This window comes from Pelodiscus sinensis, chromosome 9, assembly GCF_049634645.1.
Source record: "Pelodiscus sinensis isolate JC-2024 chromosome 9, ASM4963464v1, whole genome shotgun sequence".
Taxonomy (NCBI): domain Eukaryota; kingdom Metazoa; phylum Chordata; order Testudines; family Trionychidae; genus Pelodiscus; species Pelodiscus sinensis.
Genome location: NC_134719.1, coordinates 61,849,558 through 61,873,225, shown reverse-complemented (window position 1 = coordinate 61,873,225; position 23,668 = coordinate 61,849,558). Strand labels below are relative to the sequence as shown.

Below are 23,668 nucleotides of genomic sequence, written 5' to 3'. Positions count from 1 at the left end.
GTCCATACAAATATTGCCAATTAAGATTTGTCCTGTACATCACAAGACTCGTCCAGTGCAATATTGAGGTACTCGCATTTCTGAAGATCTGAATATAAATGTGATTCAAGTGCATCATTTGTCAGATATTCTGTGTTCAATTGTGTGGCGTGAGTGTTTAAAGTCTGAAACCATTCTTTTCTGATTGTCGCTTTCTGGAGACAAGATGGAAACAACACCTACAAGGTATTTTTTTAACAAACTCGTCTTTGTTGTAATGGAAGGTGTGCTTTGTGGTGGCTGAAGCCCTGAGAGCCCCTACCCCGCTGGTCAAAAGTCCTGATGCAGGGCAGGAGCCCAGACCTCCCCCCAACGAAGTCTGGCACTTGTGGCTTGGCCACCTGGATGTATAGCATCCACAGAGTAGTCTCAATTATATTTCTGTCCTGTTGGTGGCAGTATTATACAATTGCTTATTGGTTAGGTACTTAATTTTGTACCTGTAGCGGAAGCATTGTTAATAAGTTGAGCTCATCAATGTAAACAATTTCTTTGCTTTCTCCTCCCATTTCTCAAGTGGGAGACAGACTAAGGCACAGCAACATAAAATGAATATTCATGTTTAAATGGCTGATACACTGTTAATGAAGGGCAGTTACTTTAGAGCACTTTCACAAGCAATTTACTATCTTGACATTTTCATAAAAAGGATGCTCATTAAGATTATAGGTTTAGAATCGTAAAAGGAAAATGCTTTCCCATTCCAGTATATGGCACACATTCAAGTGCCTTTTATCTCCCTACAGCCAGCTTCCTTGTTGTGGATTGCAAATTAAACATTAAAACATTGCATCTCTTAGGAAACCTCTTCCATTAAAGGTGTCATTGACATCCCATTTTAGACAACTATAGAATGCAGTTTTAGCCATGGCAAGCCTGTTCATTCCCATTCAGAAGCTCTTAATTGAGTAAGCTGCAAGCGTAAAGCAAGGTTCACAATGGAATTTACATTTTTGATTAATTGCTTTCAAACTTATGTAGCTATATCCCATAATTTGACATCTAAGCAAGTGCTCTCTTGTTTATGGTTTAGCAAACATCGGCATAACACAGAGCGACTCAGGAAAGTCCGTTTTTTAAATCAGATTTGTAGGTTCTACATATTATGTATTGTTTCCTTACTTTAATCTTCCCGCTCTCATTTTATTACCTGGACAATTAAATGCACACTTTTCAATTCCGTTTTGAGGGCTAGCAAAATGAGGCAAGTATAAAAATATATAATCCTACTGAAGCAAAAATGTAAATTACAGCACAATGTGTGCACAGTGTGCAATAACTTAAAGTGTAAGGAAACATGAATTCTTGGACATGCACATTTTCATTATGGGAATGAGCTACTTTCAGGCTGTGGTCTAGACCAACATTTTATCCACTATTCATAAAAATCCTCCAGACCCAAGCTATTGGACAAGTGCAATGATCTAGGCAACTGCTAAGAACATATTGGATGGTTGCTAACAGATCAAGGCCCATCCTTTGGTCCATAAAAAGACTGTTCAAATGTACCGGGGTTGGAAATCTTTTTAATATATTTTGTTATCTAGAACATCTTAAAAGTTAGTGATAGGGAGTACTTCATACAGCTAACTGGTGGGGTTGGGCAGACACAGAGATTCCCCATTTCCAAAAATAAATGAAAACTAGAATGAAAAGGGTGGCTTATTTGATATAATTATTCTACCTTATCTCCTCTTTCCCTTTTCTGTCCTTTGCTACCATCACTCATCAGATCAACCTGTTAGGGGTAGCTTGCTCTCGGGCACTGAAAGTTACCACTCCTCATAGGGCCATCCCAACCGATGTACCTCTTAAAGGCAAAATTTATGTGGGAGACAAGTGATGCATAAGGCTTACACTGGCCCTGTGCATTAGGGGAGATTTGCTCCATAGTGAACTTCCTGCCAGTAGTGTAGGGAGCCTTTTTTGTTCTGCCCTCATGCCACCATATCAGATCCTAAGTGGACACTTATACCTACCCAATCCCAAATGTTGGTCATCTCTCATCTCCTGGGCAGGACCAGGATTTTAAAAATCAAGGGTAAGATTTTGTTTTCTGCCTCTCCAGGCTTGTCTTCACTACAATGGTAAGCTCAAGGTAGTACACTTGAGTTACTGCATTTGGGACAGCATCCCTTGAGAGCAACCAACTTCAACATAGCACTGCAGAGTAGGGATGTGAATGGGTAACCTTATTGGGTGATGCTTACCGGTAACTGGTTAACCAGCACCTGAGAGCAAGAGCCAGCTGGGCCCACTGCACCATAGGCCAGGACTAGCAGCCCTGTCAAACCCACAGTCACGGCCAGCAGTCCCTCAGGGCTGGCAGCTAGGAGCCAGCAGCCCTGTGAGGCCAGCAGCTGGGAGCTCTGCAGGGCTAGCAACCTGGAGCTGGCAGCCCTGCAGGGTTTGGCAATCAACAGCGCCATGAAGCCGGTGGGGCCAGGAGTTTGGCTGCCCTCTCCCCTTTGTAACCTCACCCACTCAGGATCCAGTTAACGGATTAAACAGGATTTTATATCCCTACAGCAGAGCAAGCCAGAATGGCCATACTACCCTTTGCCTTCATTGTCAGCCACTCCTTCTGTGCCAGGGTTTGTTGTGAAGACCTCTCAGGACAACATAAACTGCCTTGCACCAAGCCTGCACTAGGAGGAAATCTCTCCAGACTGGATGCAGGCAGGGCTCTTACGGACCTTAATTGCTTGTTACCAATAAAGTTATTGCAAATCCTGCATTAGTAGATATGAAATCTGCTAGTCAATTATAGTAGTTATGTATTTTTAATTTCTGTTGTTTTAAACGATTTCTGGTCGAACCTCTACCATGTTTTTTTGCAATATCCTATCACTTGCCGGTTGATATATTTGGCCTGGGGCATGGGTGGCCTAGTAATCACTAGTACAGAGAAGGGCGTTGGAAGGTTGGGGGGAGGAGAGGACTGGATTGGACTGATAAGTTGTCTGACTGAGTTTCCCTCATGGTTTATTTACAGTAGACATTGATTTCTTGGAACTCTAACAGCAGGACTACAGGGACATCAGGGAAGCAAAGGCAGAGGCCAAGGAGGCATTTTGTATCTCTTGGCTAACTCAGTCAACCCCAAATGTTAAGATATGTCTCATCAGCCCTAAAAAATCTTGAGATTTTAAAATATATGTCCGTGGTATCTGAGTGTGAGCCTGTAGGAAGATGTAAGTAAGACTTAGAACTCCCTATTCTTAAACTCTGAACACCGTCAAATACTTAGAGTGAAGAACAGCAGTCTAGATAATACTCCTGCCTTGAGTGTAGGGGACTAGACTGGAAGACCTCGAGATCATTTTCAATAATATACTTATATGATTCTGTGAATGCAACAGAACTAAAATGTCCCTCCTCAACTGTCAGCCCTAATCTCCCAAAATCCACAACCTCATCTAAAACCTCCTGAACTTCATTCTGCCACAGATTCCTTCCCATATGTATGTTTATTGTGATTTATATACTAGTACCATTGGGGCACCTTGACACATTTTCAGATACAGCGATATGTCTGAGAGATGGCTTTATACCATACTGTAAAGATCAACAAATGTGGGCTATTTTGATCCATACTGGGGAGTGAATTCCAAAGTTCAGGAACCCCCACACAGAACGCTCTGCCAGCAGCTCCTTAAAAGCTAAAGGGAGCTCTGCGTCATGCATCTCGGCTGAGCTCCACTGGGAGACTGTCACATGGGCAGAGAAAAAGTCTTTTGGAGAGGAAAGCTTAGACCATTTAGGGATTTCTGGGTCAGAACCAATACCTTAGAGTCCACTGAGAAGCTCATGTACAGCTTATGGAGATACAGAGAACTAGTGCTGGGTGCTGACCAACTGCAAGACAAACAGCTCAATTTGCAGGCTTTGCTTTCAGTTGCACCAGCCTGGATTGTGGAGGTGGCACTTTAAAGAGCGTGTTGCAGTAGTCTAATGGCAGTTCTATGGTCTGTACCAGAGAGAGAGGGCTGGAACTTCCTGACAAGAGATGGAAATAAGATGTCCTGCTCACATGGGCTATAAGTCTGCAGCAGCTGGGAGTTTAATAGGCCACCAGATTGTAGCCAAATAGCAGGTCCACTCTCAATCGGAGGGCTTAAGATAATTGTTGCCATATCTTCCATTGTTAATTCTCCCTGCCTGCTAATAGCACTGTAGTCCGGGTTCTCATTCGTGTGCCAGTTACAAAAGGTTCTGCTTAGTAGTGTCCTAGTTGATGACAACTTTCTGTTAATAGAACCATTCTGCCTGAAACTGATACTGTACAATGGGCTCCAATGTTAACTGCTCTGGATACTGGTAACAGGCATGCGGGTATTCACAGCTTGGCTGTGCAAAGCCCCAGTTCCTGGCAGGTTTGTGGGGCTGCGTGGAAGTACTGGACCATGCAGAGCCTAGGCCCCAGGGTAGGCTGCAGGCAGATGCCCAGATGCTGAGGTTTTCCCATAGGATTATACAGTACCTCTCCCTGCATTCTTCAGGTTGCATTCCACCCTGGCATGGACTCCACTCATGCCAGCACTCCTGCTCCCCATGGAATGCCCCAGGTGCACGCAGGATTGTGAGGCCGCAGCCAAGGAAGGAGGAGCTAACTTGTGACAAACCCAGGCCCATAGTGCCAGGGCATGATACAGACTAGAGACTGCAGGGAGAGGTTCTGTGTAGCCCAGATGCTTCCTTCCCTGGCTGCAGCCCCCCCTCTCCCCCACACACCTTCCAGATCACAAGCCCTAGACTCTACCCCTTGTATCAAACCCATAACTTGTTAGGTGAGTTGGTGTTAGAGCATGCCTCTTTGTAGCAACACTGTCACTCTTGATTTAAACATTTCAAGGAATGAGGAATGCACCGCATCCCTTGGGAAGCTGAGCAGTGGTTAATTATTCTCACTGCTAAAAAATCACACCTTATTTTCAGTCTGAAATTGCCTCGCTTTAGCTCCCAGCAGTTGGATCTCATTATTTCTTTGCCTGCTAGAGTGAAAAGACATATTTGTATTCACTTCACAAGCATATTTGTTCTTCATACATAAAAAGAAACAAGGTTTATCCAAAATAAAAACTGTCTATAAGAAAAATAAAAGAACACAATAGCTGAGTTGACAGTCTACTAAAATTAGCTCGAGGTCTGTGGATCAGAGGGCAGGTCTTTCCAAAATTGACAAATGCGGAATGGAATTGTTCTGCCTCCTGTTGATTCCACTGACTAACCAGGCCTCTCTCACCAGCCACTCCACCCTCTCTGCTTCTAGATAGTTCTGTAAGTTCTTTATCATTTCCCAGGAGGCATAATGAGAAACTGTATCTTCTCATTGCTGCCCCTATAAAAACGTTTTTCAAGTAAATCTGTCATTTTGAAACCTTTGATTATGATCCTGGTTTTATAATCTAGCAAACAAAAGTCTGTCAAGATGGGTTGTTCAGACTGGAAATTAGGCATAAATTTTTAAAAGTGAGGGGAATTAACCCTTGGGTCAACTTACTAAGAGGAATGGGGGATTCTTCATCATGGGCAATTTTTAAACCAGGTTTGGATGTTTTACTAAAAGATCTGCTCCTCTTCAAACTGGAATTATTTCAGTGAAGTCCTATGGCCTGCAGTGTACAGGGGGACCCTTCTGGCCTTGGAATCCATGAATCTATTCACAGATTGACACACTTCCACATTCATTATGTTCATATAAATATTTAAAAATTGCAAAACCAAAATTGGAATCTCCTCTCCCATACGTTGTTTTGTTTTCTTGAGTGGAACCCCTCAGTTTTTTCCCAATCCAGTTAAGGCATAGCTTCTCGCTAGCCCCCACAATGGGCCTCTCCCTCATTGTGTAGAAGTAAGAAGAATCTTGGTAATGACACACGAGACCTTTAGTGCACTGAAACAATGATACATGGCACTCATTGGAACCATGTTACTAAGGAGTCATATGTTTTCCTGCTTGGGCCTTAAGCAAATCAGGACTGCCTCATGATGAACATGGAAAGTCAGTCAATAAATCTGTTAATGTGGATGTCTCATCATTAGTCCTTAATTAGTATTTAAGTAAACTGTGAATGTCGTAACTGGTCAGAAGTCAGATCTACAAGGACCAAAGATCTCAGGATTCTATAAAATCAGAGTTTTCACCACAGTTTTCTCTGTAATCTTAACTCAAATGGAAGATCACAGGTGGTCAGATTGCCTGTTGCAAATAAAGATTTTTTGTGCAAAGGACATACACAATTACTTTTTAGGGGTGCATCTACACTGCACCCATAGGGATACGCAATTTGAGCTATGTAAATGGGGTATCTTATTTCAATCTAATTTCAAAATAGCTTATTTTGAAATTTGGTTCTGTCTACACAGCACCAAATTTCAAAATAAAGCACTATTCCGAAACATTCCTTAACCCTCGTGAGGGTTACACAGATGCCAGAACAGCATGCCCGTTATTTCTAAATCTATTTCGAAATAACTGGCGCATTTAAAGACGTGGAATAGCTATTTCGGGATACTTCTGGTATCCAAAATAGTGCTGCTCTCTAGACATAGCCTAAGAGTGCTAGGAAAATCTACCAATCATGGACTAGCTATTTTCCAACCAGCCTCCACACGCCAGATGCAAGGGGTAGATCAAAGTACTCCCTGTACATCCCAAGCCTCATTGGGCATCACTAACGTTAACTATGTCAGAAATGAGCAAGCCTCCATGCCTCTAAAATTCTGTTCTCAAAATAGCCCAGTCCAAACACGAATGATGTGCTGTGTGAAATATTTCCTTGTAGTATGATGTACTCACATCAACTGCCAAGGGAAGTTTGCTTGGGTTGAATAGGCTATCCACTACCAGAGCAAATCTGTAAGTGCTGTGGATGAGTCGATGAATGTTGGACAGTCAGCCATAGTTAGCTCATAGCTGCTGCTGCTCCAGCTATTTTCCCATGCACTTCATCTGTCCCAGTGAACCAAGATGACAAATGAAGATAATGTTATTTTGCTGATACCTTTCCCATAAAGTTATTTGTCAGTCCAAGAAAATGTGTTCATGTTCGAATGGAGTTCTGTATAGAAGGAATATTAGCCTGAATTGCATCAACTTCACTTTAGTATTTCTCATTTCTGTTGCAGTTTATCCAGACTTGTCTTAATAAGTCAAATCTTCTTCACACTTAGACTACACATATGAGAGCATTCTGATTCTGATTTTGATTTGGTGGCCCAGTGTTGTGGAATTTCACTTTTTAATAATGTTTTGGCTAGTAGCTCTGCTGAAGGTGGTTGTACTGAATATAGGAAGCCCAGAGACAAATGCTTTTTGCACATTCATCTGTATTTGCACAAATACAGCGCCTTGTATAATTTTCAAGGATCTATTTGTAGAGTTAGAAAAGATCTAAAATTGCCATCTTTCTATAAAATAGATACAGAATTGCACTGTCTGCTTAGGCCGGGGTATTATTTTAGTTTTCAGTCTAGTGTGTGAATTGTTCCAAAGATATGCTCGGTTGTATAGTACATTTTCTAATTGAATGATTTAAAAACACAGGCTCACAAATTCATGCTTTCTTAAGCACACTCCTAATGAGCTGAAGCAGAACCTGGTATAGAGGTACCTCTGTGTGTGTATATAACATCATAGCATTTCTCTCCACAGATTTGCAGTTCTTTTGTGTCATATTTTATATGTTTGTAGAAATTCTGTTCCATCAGTGCAAATTTTCTCCATGTTCAGAAATGCCTCCTGAAATCATACTACCTGAAACTGTAAGGCCTCCTGCACAAACAGAGGCTGTGCCATTCCAGCTTCTCAGAATCCTAGTGCTGTGCTGTCTCTATCAGTAGTCCATCAGTGCGTGCTGGCATCTCTTGCTGTTCCGTGCAATAATCCAGAAGGGACTGGAGTGTTTTGCCCTGCCCACATATATGTGCGCAGCCTTGAATCTGTGTGTTTTGAAAGCAGACATGGATAAGATGTGTGTGTGTGTATTAGTTGGCAGTCTGATTTCTTCTGAGCATCATCAAATGGCAAGAGAATGTAATTCCTGTATCTGTGAGTTCAGGATTCAAGAGCAGAAACTGTCTGACTAACATTGATCTAAGGTAGACTGGGAGGGGGAGCTTATTGGTTCAGCAGCTCACTATTGGCTTCTTATTACAGCATTCTCCCCCGAGACACACTCTGCATGCTCATTCACCTACCTCCTTCTCTCCCCTCCCCCTCCTTTCCTACCCCTTATTACTGATTCACAGCAAGAGGCGGCAGCAGCAGCCACGCGATTGTCACGAATCAGGGATTGCAATGAGCTCATCCTTTTCTCTTTGCAGCTTCATAACTGCCCTGGTTTTATTGCTCTTATTGCTGCTCCTGTCTGCTCACACTCACATTCACAGATGCACTGGGCCCTGCTAGCTGTCCTTTGCTTTCTCCATCAGAGCTTTCCTGCTCACATTCTCTGCCATTTTCCTGCTTTTTCAGATATATTTAGATGCGTGTGTCCTTTGGTGGTTTTTTTTTTAATCTACTTTGGATTCCTGCTAAGCCAGCACGGTGGATCATATTCTTCTTTGATTCATAGCAAGATGCTTTGCTCTTTCTAGACATTAGCTAACATTGCTGCAGGCGGAAGTGTGAATCTATTTGGGAGACCTGAGGCTATCTCTTATAATACTGCAGTTTTTCAAATTGTGACCAAGAGACGGTGCTTCTCATTCTGGATACTTACTGCTTATTGCTCATGGAAGAAGGGGTACCGTACACAACCCCAGCTGCCAAGCTCCCACCACCCGTCAAAAAGTCACAGGACATGCATGACGAGAGGAGCAAGCTGGTAAATGAGTATGCATGTCGTGTGCTGGAACTTCTGGGGATGGGGCATCGCCTGTTTGTGCCTCGGCTGCTCGCGGTGAGATCACATTTTCTTGAAATTAATTCATAGCTTATCTGCCATCCTCCTTTCCCCTCCCTCTGCCTCCGAAGATCCTCTGCGCTCTTGAGATACATGAGGATTCCCCCATTTTTTCCCTGCTTTACCCAGCTACCTAAGCAGCACAGAATCCTGCTTCCTGTCGTTCTAGCCAAGGAAGACTGGATGGATATTCCCTTCTGATCACATCAGTGCCACTCCTTAACTGGGGTGAGGGGTGTAATAGTTGGGGCTGCATTAGAGAGGTGTGAATGTTTTTGTGCTTTATTTCATGGTGATTGTTAGTGCAGTTGTGCTACTCGTTCCCAAATACTAATGTGGAATGCATTGGTGTTTAGCGTTCGGAATTATTAGCGGTTGATGCCAAAGGTTAATTTCAGACATGCAGACAATTTCATCCATAATTTGAAGCAGTAACACTGTATGTTTGCTTACTTCCAACATTTCTGTGCTTGATTGTAAAAATCCAGCTGGCAAGGTGTAAAATGTCTAAATTATCTCTGAGAAGGAAATGGTTAAAGATGCTCTTATCTGCTGGAGCACCTGAGCTGTGTGTCTGTGAAATGGCCTGAAGCTAGTATGGCTTGTTATGATACAGACACGTCTGATCTGGTTATCATTTGTACAGGAGCACAAGAACAAAGCCAAACCTACACAATCATTTTAGGTAAAGACTCTGAAAATCAGTAGCCAGTCCTATCAGTTTGCTTCCATGAGTCTGTGACTAACCCAGGCTACAGTTCTGTAGTAGCAAAGCAGTTATCTAATATCAGTGTTTCATAGCTGAACAGAAGTATTCTAACTAATCTTGTTATTGTGTGCTGGGAAGAGTTCTTTAACTGAACCCAGACAGTTTTATAACAGGGAATTGGTTTTCTAGATGATTTCTTTACTAATCCTCTTCTGTTCTAACTAATCCTGTACTGTTCCTAGAATGACCTAAACTTGTTTTTTTTTTTACAGTTTTTACAAACCTTTTCTTGATCTCTATGTTCTCCAGTAGACCCAAATAAGTGACAATCCATTCCTTATAAGATGTTTGAGGCATACAAAGTTTGCCAAGATACTCTTTCATCTGCATTGTGAGACATTAGATCAAACCCCAAGTAGTTTCAATTATTTGAAAAGTGATGACAAATTTGAAGAACATAATTTGGTGAGAGAATGGATTTAGTGCTCATCATAGACAAAAGATGATAATAGGTTTGAATCAATCAAACTATCAGCATTATACAAGCTTTCCCCTGGAACACTCCTAATGCGCCCAAATTCTGGGCTGCATGCAGAATGTATTCCATTAAGGAGTTATGTGAAAAATATCTGCAGCAATTACATCAGCCTTATACAATTCTACTTACCCATCTGTGTCAAGTATACTTGTTGAAAGGTAGTTGAAACGGCATTATTTTCGTTTTGGATTTCCCTTTATTATCACCATGGTTAGATTGAGTGTGTCTAGTCTTTAATTTTGTGTTTGGGCCTATACATTTTTGTGATTCTTTTGTATATTTGACTTACAGTGCCTTTTGGAAGTCTGTATGTACACACAGCTGCACTGGAGAGATTTTGAGAGTGTTCAATTATAGAGTTATTATCAGTGCACTTGTGGATGTCAGTCCATTGCGTGTTAGACTTAGGCCAGGTCTACACTAACACTTTTGCTGGTATTGTTGTCTAGCATTATGATTCTTTTTTAAAGACATTTATATATTTGTTTTCTTCCAGAAAACAGTGTAAGCTATACTTGCAAATGCTCTTTTGCCAGTATAAATTGCATATGCACTAGAAGAATATACTGACAGATCATTTTCTAACATGGACAAGGCCTTGGTTTTCAAAGAGTTTACTCACTACACCAGTAGAAAGTACGGTAGTTCAATTTTATCTTGTTGGAGTGGGACCATAGCTAATACTTATAGGGCAGCATGATGGGGAATCAGGTCACATACAGCACTGCGGACTTTGTGCTACCAATGCAAAAGGAATGGATTCAAAGCTTTAAAAAAATAAGTAGATAATCCTTGATTTTAGATTTCCAGATTTAGAATATGTGAGAGGGTAAATAGGAAACAAACATCGTCTGACCTATTTGTCTTAGTAGAGTACATTTATACTGTGCAAGATCAGTAATAATAATAATGCATCTTCCAGAAAAAGGCAAATATTATTATCCTCATTCTACAAATGACGAAACTGCATAGGATAAGAATATTTTGCATAAAAAACAGCTATAATAGTAGGGAACTTAGTAATGAATTAGGGAGAATGGGGTCTGATTCTCTGCTGCCACGCACTATGGAAAGACATTGATTTCTTGTCAAAGAGGGTGTAAAATGCTACCAGTTTGATTTGGTGTTTTACACTGTGTACAGACAGGAGCAAAGGATTATACAAGATACAAGACAGTGAAGAATCAAGTGCAGAGAGCACAGTGTGAATGACCCTAAATCTCATATGCCTTGTCACTTCCTAGGTGACAATTAGAGTCATCGTTGATATTGACATTACTGAAGTAGGCTGGAAATTTCTACAAAGCAGGACAGAGCAATTACGTTTAAGGAAAAAAAACAAGTCAGAGTTCCATTTTCCACTTTGCATGCATCTGCAAAAGTGGTTTTCACACACACAAGTTTATTCCCAAATAAATGTTAGTCTTTAAGGTGCCACAGGACTCCTAGTTGATTTTCCAATTTGCACATTCTTAACTATTTTGAGGAACTTCATTGTGACAATTGTGCACTCGCAGAAAAAAGTAATCAAGGTGCTTATGTTATACTGCCCATAATTTCAAAGCAGTGGTCTTTCTCTTCTCCTGTTTCATGCTTATGATTTTCCAAAACTGTACCTTTTCAGTGCAAAGTGCTTTTTCTGCATTTCAGCAAAATCCTTTGAAGGGCTTTTACATATCTCCAAAAACAGACCTTTATCCATAAAAAAAACAAAGAAACAAATTTACCCACTCTTTAAAAGACACAGTTATGATGAAATAGGCTGAAGTTTGAAACTTCAACTTATTATGGCAATGGAGATCTTTGATCTCTAGTATTTTTGTTTGGCTTGAAAGAAAAATGAGTTTAATAAAAACAACTATTTGAGAGTTGCTTATGAAGTATTTAGTTGTGTCCTTAAAAATAGGGAATTCAGCTGGACTTGATGGTTTAACAAGCTTACAAACTTTTTTGGTAAAAGGAGGTGAGTTGACTGCAGAACAAGTGGATTGACCTCAGAGCAAGAAGTTAACAGATAATTGCATGCTGAATGGCGCCACAATTCTTCCTTGATCCATCATTAAGGTTGCTATGTTACAATCTCAAAAAGTCAAAAAATGGAAGAAAAACTTCTTTTTCTTTGTTTTAAGCCTGCTGCCTATTAATTTCATTGGGTGACTCTCATTTCTTACATTATGTGAACAAGTAAATAACTTTTCCTTATTCACTTTTTCCACACCAGTCATGATTTTATAGATCTCTATCATATCCCTCCTTAGTCTCCTCTTTTCTAAACTGAAAAGTCCCAGTATTTTTAATGTGTCTTCATATGGGACCTATTCCAAACCCCCTAATCATTTTTGTTGCCCTTTTCGGAACCTTTTTCAATGCCAGTATATCTTTTTTGAGATGAGGCGACCACATCTGTACGCAGTGTTCAAGATGTGGATGTACCATGGTTTTATATAGAGGCAATAAGTCTCTGTCTTATTCTCTATCCCTTTTTTAATGATTCCTAACATGCTGTTTGCTTTTTTGACTGCTGCTGCACATTGAGTGGATGTTTTCAGGGAATTATCCACAATGACTCCAAGATCTCTCTCTTGAGTAGTTATAGCTAAATTAGTTCCCATCATATTGTATGTATATTTGAAGATTGATACTTTGGTGCCTGTTTTCAAATAGTGCTTTCTCTTCTTTGCTATTCCTGCACCGTATAAAGACATACTGGGACAGTTGTAATGTGTATTTAATTGAGTTGATATAACAGATTTAGAGGGCACCTGTATGGAGCTGTGGGCGCAATATATTAGTTAAAAAGTACAAATAGAATACAGACAGCAAAAGTGAACAGATTAACCAAGGCCAATTCAAACCAAAAAGTCACCTAATGTTCTCATGTTCCTTCACTAATGATCCCAGTGGCCTCATATACTATGAACAGATGAGTAACCAAATAGATCCCTGTGGAACCCTACAAGAGAGTGTTTGCAACAGAACACGTGCTCTCTGGAATAACACACAAAAAGGATCAGTGCTATTCAAGCTACTCCAGCTGCTCCTTAAGGGGTCATGAACCTGTCAGCTGTACCTTACAAAGTTTGCCAACACATCCAAAAGAATCAGCAGGGAAATTTAATCTTCTGTCATTTGGAGGAGATCGTTAGTCAACTCACCCTGTATAACTTATATCACATACATGGACCTAAAGCCTGACTCAAGAAATCCAAGGCTCCAAAAATGGTCTCAGTTCTACTACCAGAACCTTCTCCATGTCATTTCCCCAAATGGGAAATAAATACAGGTCAGTGACTGGGAAGACTGTCAGTATTCAAGTGGCTTTCTTCAGATGCCACCCTTCATGTGCTCAGCTACTCAAGAGATTAGTGGACCATGAAAAAGCCCCCTGTTTCTTCCTGCCACTTGAACAAATTAGATACACAATTTTAAGTAATTTTAAAGTTTTTTTTTCTGATTTGTGCACTGTATGCTCTCACTATGAAAAATGGTTTCCCATACAAAAAGGAAGAAAAATGTAAACACCTGCACAATCTTGAGTATCATTTAAAAACCGTGTTAAACTTAACTAGAGTGTTCCTTTTGGATCCCTCCTTCCATCTGTATTGGACCCAGCTGCTTCTGCACTTTCAAGAGGGCTATTGTATGTGGCTAACTTTGGGTCACGTCCTATGCTCTGCTGTTTCTGGTACATGATTTTAGTGCATGCAGCTTTGTTATTGAAATATAATTTAAGACATTTCTGAAAATATTTGTGTGTTTTTTAAAATTAGGTTTAATTATTAATATGTAAATGAGCCAGTCCTACAATAAGAATATCCAGGTTCACAAGGCATATAGCGCTCTTCCATATATGAAAGGATCAGGATCATTTTCTCCAATTAGATTTTCACAGATTTTAAGGCCAGAAGAGGGATCATTAGAACATCTAGTCTGATCTCCTACATAGTACAGGCTATAGAACTTGATCCAGTTATGCCTGTATTGAGCCCAATCACTTGCATATGACTAAGGCATATATTCCACTGGTGAGGCTACATTTGAGAAATGGAGTTGTTCACTTTGGGGATTTGTGCACACACATACGCATTGCATATGTGCAGCCCTCACCTGTGTGCAAACATAGTGCACTTGTACACATGGGAGCTGGGTCTTCACACTTGAAAATGTTAGCTATGGTCCTTTCTATTCTCTCAAATGCTGCAGTTAACCTTATTAAATTTTATCCACATTTTTTATTAAGGTGTGAGTAGAAGAAATAAATACTAACCTCTATGATATTGTTGGGTTTTTTTATTTCTTTGCCTTTTTATTAATGATTACTTTTTAAATACTCTTGAAACCCACATTTTGGACTCTCAGCTTACATAGCTTGTCTGAACATACACATCCTGAATGTTTAATAAATTTTTAAAAGTGAGGTATTTGTAAAGGCATAAAATGTAGAACTTAATAAATGTAAGGATGAACGTGTCTTTTCCATCCTGTAGTTCATATTACCTTGTCAGCAGCACTTCTGGATTTCTGTTGAGTCTTCATCTCCTCCCTTTTCCAAGGGTTGGCTATGGTTGTGGCTCAATACCATTGTGATAGCCATTAAATTGAAAACTATAGAGGTGGGCTATAATGCTTTTTCTGGCACATTTCTACATATGAATTTAGTGTCACATTAATTATTTGATGATACCTTTTTTATCTTAGAAGCACTTTTACTTCTTGGCTGTGTCTACACTGGCATGAATTTCCGGAACTGCTTAAAACGGAATACTATTCCGTTTTCAGTTTTTCCGGAAAAGGAGCGTCTACATTGGCAGGATGCTTTTCCGGAAAAGCCCCTTTTCGCCATTTTCGTGATCGGGGCTTTTTTCCGGAAAAGACTACTGGGCTGTCTACACTGGCCCTTTTCCGGAACAGTGTTCCGGAATAAGGACTTATGCCCGAGCGGGAGCAGAATAGTTTTTCCGGAATAGTGGCTGATTTTGTACAGTAGAGCGTCGTTGCTTTTCCGGAAATTCAAGGGCCAGTGTAGACAGCTCGCAGCTTATTCCGGAAAAGCGGCTGATTTTCCGGAATAAGTGGCCCAGTGTAGACACAGCCCTTCTGATCATCTCTGTAGCTATATACAGTATCTTTCTAGTCGGGCGTTACAAAAATCAGCAACAATCTAAGATGCGCAAACCATCTCAAAAACACCATAATTCTCCTCCTTTTTCTGTCCCTGAGTTCCATCTTGACATGCTTTGTTGTAGTCACTCTCTCAATCTCCAGATACACAAAAAAGTACACCAGTTTGTTAAAGGCCTCTTATCATTCTACTTTGCCTGGGTTTTTTCTGGATGTGTGCTTGACTTTTATTTCATCTTATGGAGGTGTAGGTTAGAGAACTGTTGTCCTAGAGAATGGTTTTTGAGCTATTGTGAGCACTGGTTGTTTGGAATAAATTTAGCAGATGATAAATCCAGTGATAAAGCAAGTATGGATGTTCTCTGTGTTTATAATAGTCCTTGTCTGTATTTCATTGCAGACCTCAAAAGAGGACCTTTTACAGGCAGATTTTGAAGGAGCTTTAAAATTCTTCAGAGTTCAACTGCCAAAGAGGTACAGAGCAGAAGAGAATGCTAGAAGACTGATGGAACAGGCCTGCAACATTAAGGTAAGAATGATCGACACTATCTCTAAGTCAGCCAAAGTACATGCAGAGAAAGAGGTAGCAGAACATGGAAGTAGACGTGAAATTCTTACTCTTTCTATATTTAACAAGGTAATTTCTCAATCTTCTTTGAATAGAGCAACTAATTAGAATAGAAAAATGGATTTATAGTTGGAAAGTAAAAGTAGAGATTTTTTAAATTAGTTAATTTGTAAATAGAGAAAGGACTAAAAAGCTGGATGGTATTGTCAGAAGCACACATCCCCATTTGTCAGTTTTGGTTACCAAGTGTCTACTCTTCGGGGCTATTCATCTCCTAAGTATTGTTTTGTAATGTAAATAATTCAGAGAATAATACAATCTCTTCAAGTTTATTCTTACCAAGACAGTGGTCCTCTATCCAATTGGTACCCTATCCAAAACCTTATTTGCAACAAAGGGCTTCTTAGGAGCTCTGTGGTAGAGTACCATTCTGGTACTGAACGATGGGTAACGTGGGGAAATTCTCACAGTTCTTCCATAAGTCTTTGCTAGGGGAAATAATTACTTTATGTGGGCAAAATGCAGGAGGATATAGAGGCGAGGTGTCTCCTCTTTCATCTGGCATTTTTCTGTTGAAACGATTATAGAGGTAGAGCGCTTAACCATTTGGTATCAAATGTTGGTCCTAATCACAGAGGGGTGCTCTTAACTCAAGTCTTGAGGCTTTTCTGTTAATTTGGAATTGTATAAGTAATGCTCAGCAAAATAGGCTAAGAGGGTATCAGCAGAACGGTGATCTTCCCACTGGGGGAGAAAAATAGAAAATAAAGCTTTTATTTAATCACAGTGCATGATTAAGAACTAATTTATTTATGTTTTTCTAGTTTAATACTTTATTAGATTAATACTTTGCAAGTCGACTAGTACTTAGCTCATGCAAGTGAGAAAGTTGCAGCACCAGATGAATCTAGCCTACAGAAGGCAAATGCTGTGCATTTTTTTCTCCATACTGTGCTGCCAGTGTACCTCAGCCTTCATCTGGAACGGCACTGCTAACCCAATGTATTTCTGCATTTGATTGAAGACTGGCAGTCTTCAATCACATGCCATTCCACTCTAGGTGAGTGCACCCAGAGAATGTTTGCCAGAGATTTTTTTTTTCAGCAGAACCTATGAAGGAGCTCAGGTGAACCTCTCTTTGGTGGCTGCCCCAAGCACTCATCTTACAGGGTACACTGGTTACGAGATGGCTGGAGGCAAGACTTAAATGTGCTGATGGTCAATGGCAAGCCAGTGGCTAGAAGGATTTGAGACTTTGAAGTTGCTTGGAAGTTACATGACAGTGATGAAAAGGAAGTAGTTCTGCCCTCAGCAGACCACAGGTTTTCCAGGCTTTATCTCAATTCTAGAAATTACGAACGGTGACCACTGCCACTCTCTTCTGCGGACTCATCTTCTCCCAATCTAGTGCTTAGTCCAAACAAGTGTTTTGTCATGTTGGCCAAGGATGGACCTGTCCCCAGAGTGCCATCTGCTCCTACAGCTCCTACACCTGACCCCATTTGGCCAGTGTTTACCCCACTTCGTAAGTGCTTTGTCCCACATTATCTCAGTGTGTCTTGAGCATGATGGATTTAGGATTCGCCCACCAGTTTTTCTTTTCCTTCTTCCCAACCCCCTTCTCTTTCTTTTTTCGGGGACCACTCACAAGATCATTTTCTTCCGGAGGTCCAATCTCTTCTTCAAAATGGGGAGGAAGTTACTCTTCTCCTCCCAGAGAGGGGGTTTTAATCCACTATTTTTTTAGTCTGAAAGCAAAGGTGGCCTTGCAGATAAATCTAAGATAGTTAAGTAAGTTTGTGAAGAAAATAAAAATGTGCCTGGTTACTCTAACTTCCATTATTCCTTGGAGCGAGGGGACTGGTATGCTGACCTCAGCTAAAAAGATGCTTACTTCCATCTGATGACCCACCAGAACCACCATAAGATTCTCACATTCTTGGTGAGATTCTCACATGCACTGGGCCTGGACATGTACAATGTATCTTGAAGAGCAGTAATTACAAAAAGGTAGGTAACCATTTCTGTGTCAGATTGGTTGACAATTATGTGCTCTTCAGCGACAAGGTTTATGAAATGAAGATAAGGTTAAGACTAAAATCCCTTTTACCTGTGACCTAAGTCAGGACTTGGACTCCTTCTCTTCAGAGATGAAAGTATGGGAGGGAAAGGCTTCAAAAGTTAAGCTTCAGCTTTGACATACCTGAATTCAGTCAGACCACGATTCAAATCCTGGTTTGAATAAGGAATGTAAAATCCCATTTAATTGGTTAACTGGTTAAACAGATTAAAGATTATATTAATTTACAGTGTCAGAGTTTTGTTATTATTACAACCAATATGATGGGTCCTGTGATTTTAGCTACATATCCTTAATAAGAGGCGTATTTGTTTCAAACTTAGAATGGCTTTCACTCTTTTTGGTAAACTAAATCTATGCAGAGTATGGAATTCTCATTACGTTCATAGTCATGCTGTGTCATTTTTACTTCCAACTAGTTCATTATTCTTTTCAATGATTTTGCATTAAAAGTTTTGTCATTTGTTGTTTTTGTGCTCCTGCAGTTTTTCTAGCTGAGTACCTATTTGTTGGTATGCAGCCAAAGCTATTAAACTATTTTGAGGTTAAAAATTGTTACAAAGTTTGCATCACATAGATGCAAGTCTTAAGCAAATAGAAATTACAAAAAAAACAACAACAACACAGTGCAATATGTTTTCAAATTAATTTTCTTAGAATAGTCAATCCTAGTTTTTAAAAATCTATATCAATAGAGTGCAGTTTTATTTTCTGTATAAGAACATCTTTTATATCTGCTGGGATAGCAATTTGTATCTTTAAATGATTCACAGCATTAATTAGTACAAGATAATATTGTGGTATACATTACAAGAAATAATGGTGTGCAGTGAATAGATGAAAGCAGTCTGCCAGAAGACTGATAATGGAGGGAGAGAGAAATTAGAAGGGATAAGCCAGGGAAAGCAGACATGACCTGTGAAAAGGTGAATGAGATCAAATGAAGCAGACTAAATGGATCTTCTAGATAGCAAGGATTGCAAAAAGTGTGTTCTTTAATGAAAGGTAGCCATGTTGTGTGGAGAAAGGGAAACCAATACTATTTTAGCAAGTGAGAAAGAAATCAAGTCTGAAAAGTGGCAAGAGCATGGCATCTTTTTAAACAGGGAACGGAATCCGGAACTAAGTCCCAAAGTGAATTGGAAGTCAGCTGAGAAGTTTGAGGGTGTGATGCAGACCCAGTTATTTATATGGATGAAAAGGCAGGAAACAGAATTCTGCCCGTATTGACGGTAGCAGGGCAAGATATAGGCACAACTAAATTCAGAAGAGGTGGAATCAAGGCACTGTCCTCCATGTGCTATGCTGCAGGGATATGCACATCCGATAGGGCAGGGCTACTTAACTTTGGAAGTCCAGGGGGCCACAATGATACTCACAGCACATGCCAAGGGCCACAACTTTAGAGTGGTTGCATATATATGCAAATAGCTTCTTTCACACTGATGGCATGAATACAAAGATTAAGGCAAGACTACACAACACACTGGTCCCATTTAATTCAGTTCTACTGATACTAATCAAATGCAATGTTTACCCGATTTCCACCCATATGACAGCACTTTTAATGAGAAATGGCAGTCCAGGAATTTAACTACTAAAACACATATCAACCCGAACCACACCGTAAACCCACACCGCACCACGGGCCGCAAATGAGCCACAGGCCTCATGTTGAGTAGCCCTGCAATAGGTAGTGTTGGATGGAGGGGAAGGACAACTCAAGGTTAAGAATGATGCTGAGTTCATCAATCGCAGAAGCAAATGGGAGGGAAATGGAATTAAATTAAAAGAAAAATGTCAATTTAGATTTAGTGTCACAGGCTGGCAGTGTGTGTGTGAAATACCCCAACCCTGTTAGAAGGAATCTTTCCTGAGAAGAAGGAATTTTAAGTGGGTTTTACTGACTCACTGGAACATGTGTCTCATTAGTTTGCTCAGACATAAGAGAGGTGGGAGGAGATCTGGCAGTCCTGTTATAGAAAACCTAGGATCCGCCAAGCCCAGTGAAAATGTTTCAGCTGAACTTCACTATCTTATCGTTAATTTCTTCTTCGGGAGATTACACAGATGCCTACCACTCTTGTGGCTGGTGTGCCCAGTGTAGGGTTGTCAAACTTTCTCTTAGCAGTACTTTTTGGGAAGCTTGAGCTCCCCTGCTGTTGTACATTTCTGTAGCCCCCCCTCAGTTCATCTTTAGCACCCGTGACCATCACTGGAACTCTGTTCAATGCAGTCTCTCTCTGTCTTTGTAAATATCCTGTATATAGAGAGTTGATCTAGTCTTCAGTATATAGTTAGTAAGTTTTAGATGTACTTAAACAAAAAAGAAAAATAGTTTCAGCTTTGTTGTGACATGCACTTCTTGCTCCAGGACAGTGCCAGTGAGCGACCTGCACAATAGCAGTTGGGGAAAGCACACTTTAAGGGCTGATGCCATATTTTCAGCGTTCGAGCCTACAGCGAAGGAGGACAGGAAGGCTGGGCTGAAATTCCTGCTGATGGAGGTGGTGCTCAGGCCAATATTGGAGCTGTCCTGGTCTGACCCGGTGCCAAGTGCAGCAGCTTCAGTGAGAGACTTGCCTCCAGCTTTCGCAGAATCTCAGCACCTCTGTACCAAGGAAGAAATACAAAACTTCCAGTGAGGCCCCAACAGGGGGAAGGTCTCGGCTGTCTAAGTCTGTTAAAGAGATGAGTATGGTGCACCTGAAGACTAAGCATTCTTCCTCCAAAACAGTGTCTAATTTGGCTCAGTTAGCTCTGGTGCCACATGGAACAATGTTGAATCTGATGCCGGAAGCAGCAACATCAATTTCTTCAGCCCCACAACAAGAGACCCTCTTGGCTGACTACCCCGGAGACAGTTGTGGCAGCAATAAATCTGCTCTGCTTTTTGGTGCTGGTGTCTCCTTCCTTACAGGAATCTAATTCCTTAGCACTGATGCCCCATCCACCCTTGATTCAACATCTGGTATCAAAGGTGCCTGCTTCCAGGACAGATGGGACCTTGGTACCATCCAAGGAAAAGCCTGCAGTTATGGTGGCTTCCTCCATCACCAGGTTCTCAGCACCAGTCATCACACTGACTGGATCAGCCCCACTATGGTCAGAAGAGGGGAAATGTTCGTCATTGGATTGGAGATCAGCTCTTCCATCTCACAGCCCTGAAGCTGGACTCACTGGTTTCGCCAAAGATCTTCTTTGTTGGCCTACCATTGTGACTTTTCAGTAGGACCTGCTTTGGGAATGTGATCACGATAGTGGGGCCCTGTCCTGTATCTGTGGCTGTTTTGGACCCTGAGGGTTCCACCAGCTTCCAGGTATTTCACACACCATGCATACTCACTTCCTTCACCCAGGAGAGTAGAGTCTGCTCAGCAAGTGGCTCAGGTCCTAGAGTCTGATACAGAGCCAGTGTTGAATATCAAGAAGAGGTTCCAAGACCAGCAGCAGCTTGTAGAAGAGATTCTACCATCTACAGTCTGAAGCCGTGTCTTCAGTCCGAGGAAGATTGATGTTGTTATGGAGTTTGATTTAGCAGGTTTAGTAAAGATCCACTAAATGGAACTAAGAAGGTGCCCTGGTTGGTGGCCAGTACTCCTGTTTCTGTGAGGAGTAAAGTCTGCATGGTGAGAGAAAGAGGGGGCAGTAGGAAAAACCTCTATAGTCACTTGCTAGAGAAAATAGTGTTAGCGAGGGCCAACGAGTGTGCTGTGGGACAGTGAAGCCTGGGATCCCATCCTGGATTACAGAATCTGGCAAGAAGCCCAGTGTGGGGAGTAGCCACTGCAAGTGGAGGAAACTCAGGCCAGTAAACCCAGCGGTGGGTCAGGAGACCAGGCAAAACAGGGCCCGAGAACAAGTAGACCATGCCTGCTAAGTGTATGGTCTCTGGACTGGAACTCGGAGCAGTGGACAGAGTAGGATTCCCCTACCAGCCACTGGGACAGTGGTACTGGACTTGGACCAGAGGACTCCCTGACATGGCATGTGGACAGATTGTTCAGTGAGACTTTGACATACAGAAGGGGAGGATTAAATCATGGCTGAATCATGAAGAGGGAGCACCCCAGGTCCCAGAAGCTGCAATGCTGCAACCCATGAAATGGGGCCAGGAACAGGCGAGAGCTAATCCCTGGGCCCAAGCCACAATGAGAAACCCCACACTGAGTGTAATTGTGAGGAGCTTATTTCCTGGTGGCCTAAATATATTGGTTACTGGCAGCTCTTCTGCCTCTACTAACAACATATGCCATCAAGCTTCTCTTCTGCTCCCTCCTCGCTCTCGCATGCAATCTTGTATACAGGGGTTTTCCATCCACACTTCAGAACAAGTGGGGTTCTCCCATTGGGTGGGTAACGAGAGAGGATGGAGTGCTGTTCTCACCACCATACATAAACAGCAGCTGCCAGGTTTGACAAAATTGTGACTTCTTCGTTATGAAACAGTTACCCAGTCTCTTGTCTCTGGGGCATATTAACAAGGTGATCTGTGCATTGTGGGCATAACCTCGGCTTTGCCTTCGGGCAGGCCCATTGTGATACATAGATGATCGTTCCACTAGATGAGCCAAAAAGAAAAAAAACAAAGTGAATAGGAATTGTGCCAAACTTGTTTCAGTCGGAAATTTTTCTTTATATAGCTTAAAACAACATTCATTAATAATGTTGCTATTTAAATGGTTCCAGCTAGGCTTTGAAGCTAAAACCTTCCTGAGATGAATACGTGATAATGTTCACATTTCTGTTGAAACGGCCATTTGGTCTGGAAATAGTTTCCCATTGGACTGGCATAACTAGTAACCATGCACTGATCAGTATGGACAGGAATTTTTGCAATGGGGCCAGCTAAAAATCTTATTTTCCTCCAAGAGGGAAGAAGTCCACCCAGAAACCCAGCAGAAAAGGGATCCTATAGAAAGACTCCTAGGTTGCAAGGGCTGTTCTCTCTCCTGGCTCTGCCAGTGATGCATCACATTAATTTTCTAACATAAGGGGCAGAAAAAATTGCTCATCTATCAATTTATGAAGAAGTCAAATCAAACTGGAGAGAATTATTTTCAGGCCTTTAGAAAGTGCTGCCATGTCATGTGGGATTTCTAATTAAAAGCTGATGTTCGATTCAACGTATTGTCTGGGTGCTGTTATCTCCAGTGTGCAGAACTGCAGTCCTGTCAGCATAATAAGGAGGGCCGTGTGTTTTACTGTGCATTCTATTCTCTACTTGCCCTACATGGTACAGCAGAGTGCAATGAACAGGCCCCTCAGAATGTCCAAGTCTTCCATTTACAGAATCATTTCCGATCCCAAGTCCTTTTGTCCTTTGAGTATCACGGTCGCTGTGCGTGCCTTCTGTGTACCCAGGCCCAGAAATGCTTGTCGGTCTGCAGTTATGTCCTGCATCTTGTCATGTTGCAACCTGAGTGTATAAAGGGTGGTATTGGCCAAACTTCTCTCAGTTCTTTTCTGTCACTGGCCATTTGGGACAGGTTCCTCCTATATCCATTAGTCTTCCAACATCTACTTAATCCATTATCTGTAAATATTGTACATAGTTGTTTGTTTCACTCTTTTGGTAGGTTCAGAGAATAGTGTGCACAGTAGAAAAACATGGTCCTCCTGTCAGTGACAGTGTTCTCTGAGAACTTCCATTCCAAGTGAGCAGCTTTCCTTTACATTCCTTAAGTAGTGTTTCATTTGGTGG

General features: G+C 41.3%; 1 protein-coding gene across 7 annotated transcripts in view; it reads left to right on the top strand.

The window, feature by feature from the left end:
- The window catches only part of RABGAP1L (RAB GTPase activating protein 1 like), a 414,231-nt gene that overhangs the window by 299,444 nt on the left and 91,119 nt on the right, over window positions 1-23,668 (top strand). For 6 of the 7 annotated variants that reach the window (XM_075936918.1, XM_075936919.1, XM_075936921.1 and 3 more), the window contains one exon: window positions 15,717-15,845. In XM_075936918.1, the coding sequence (XP_075793033.1) occupies window positions 15,717-15,845 (129 nt within the window). Of the gene's footprint in view, window positions 1-8,561; window positions 8,946-15,716; window positions 15,846-23,668 lie in introns of those variants that run through there. The other variant, XM_006139347.4, reaches the window with a different exon arrangement.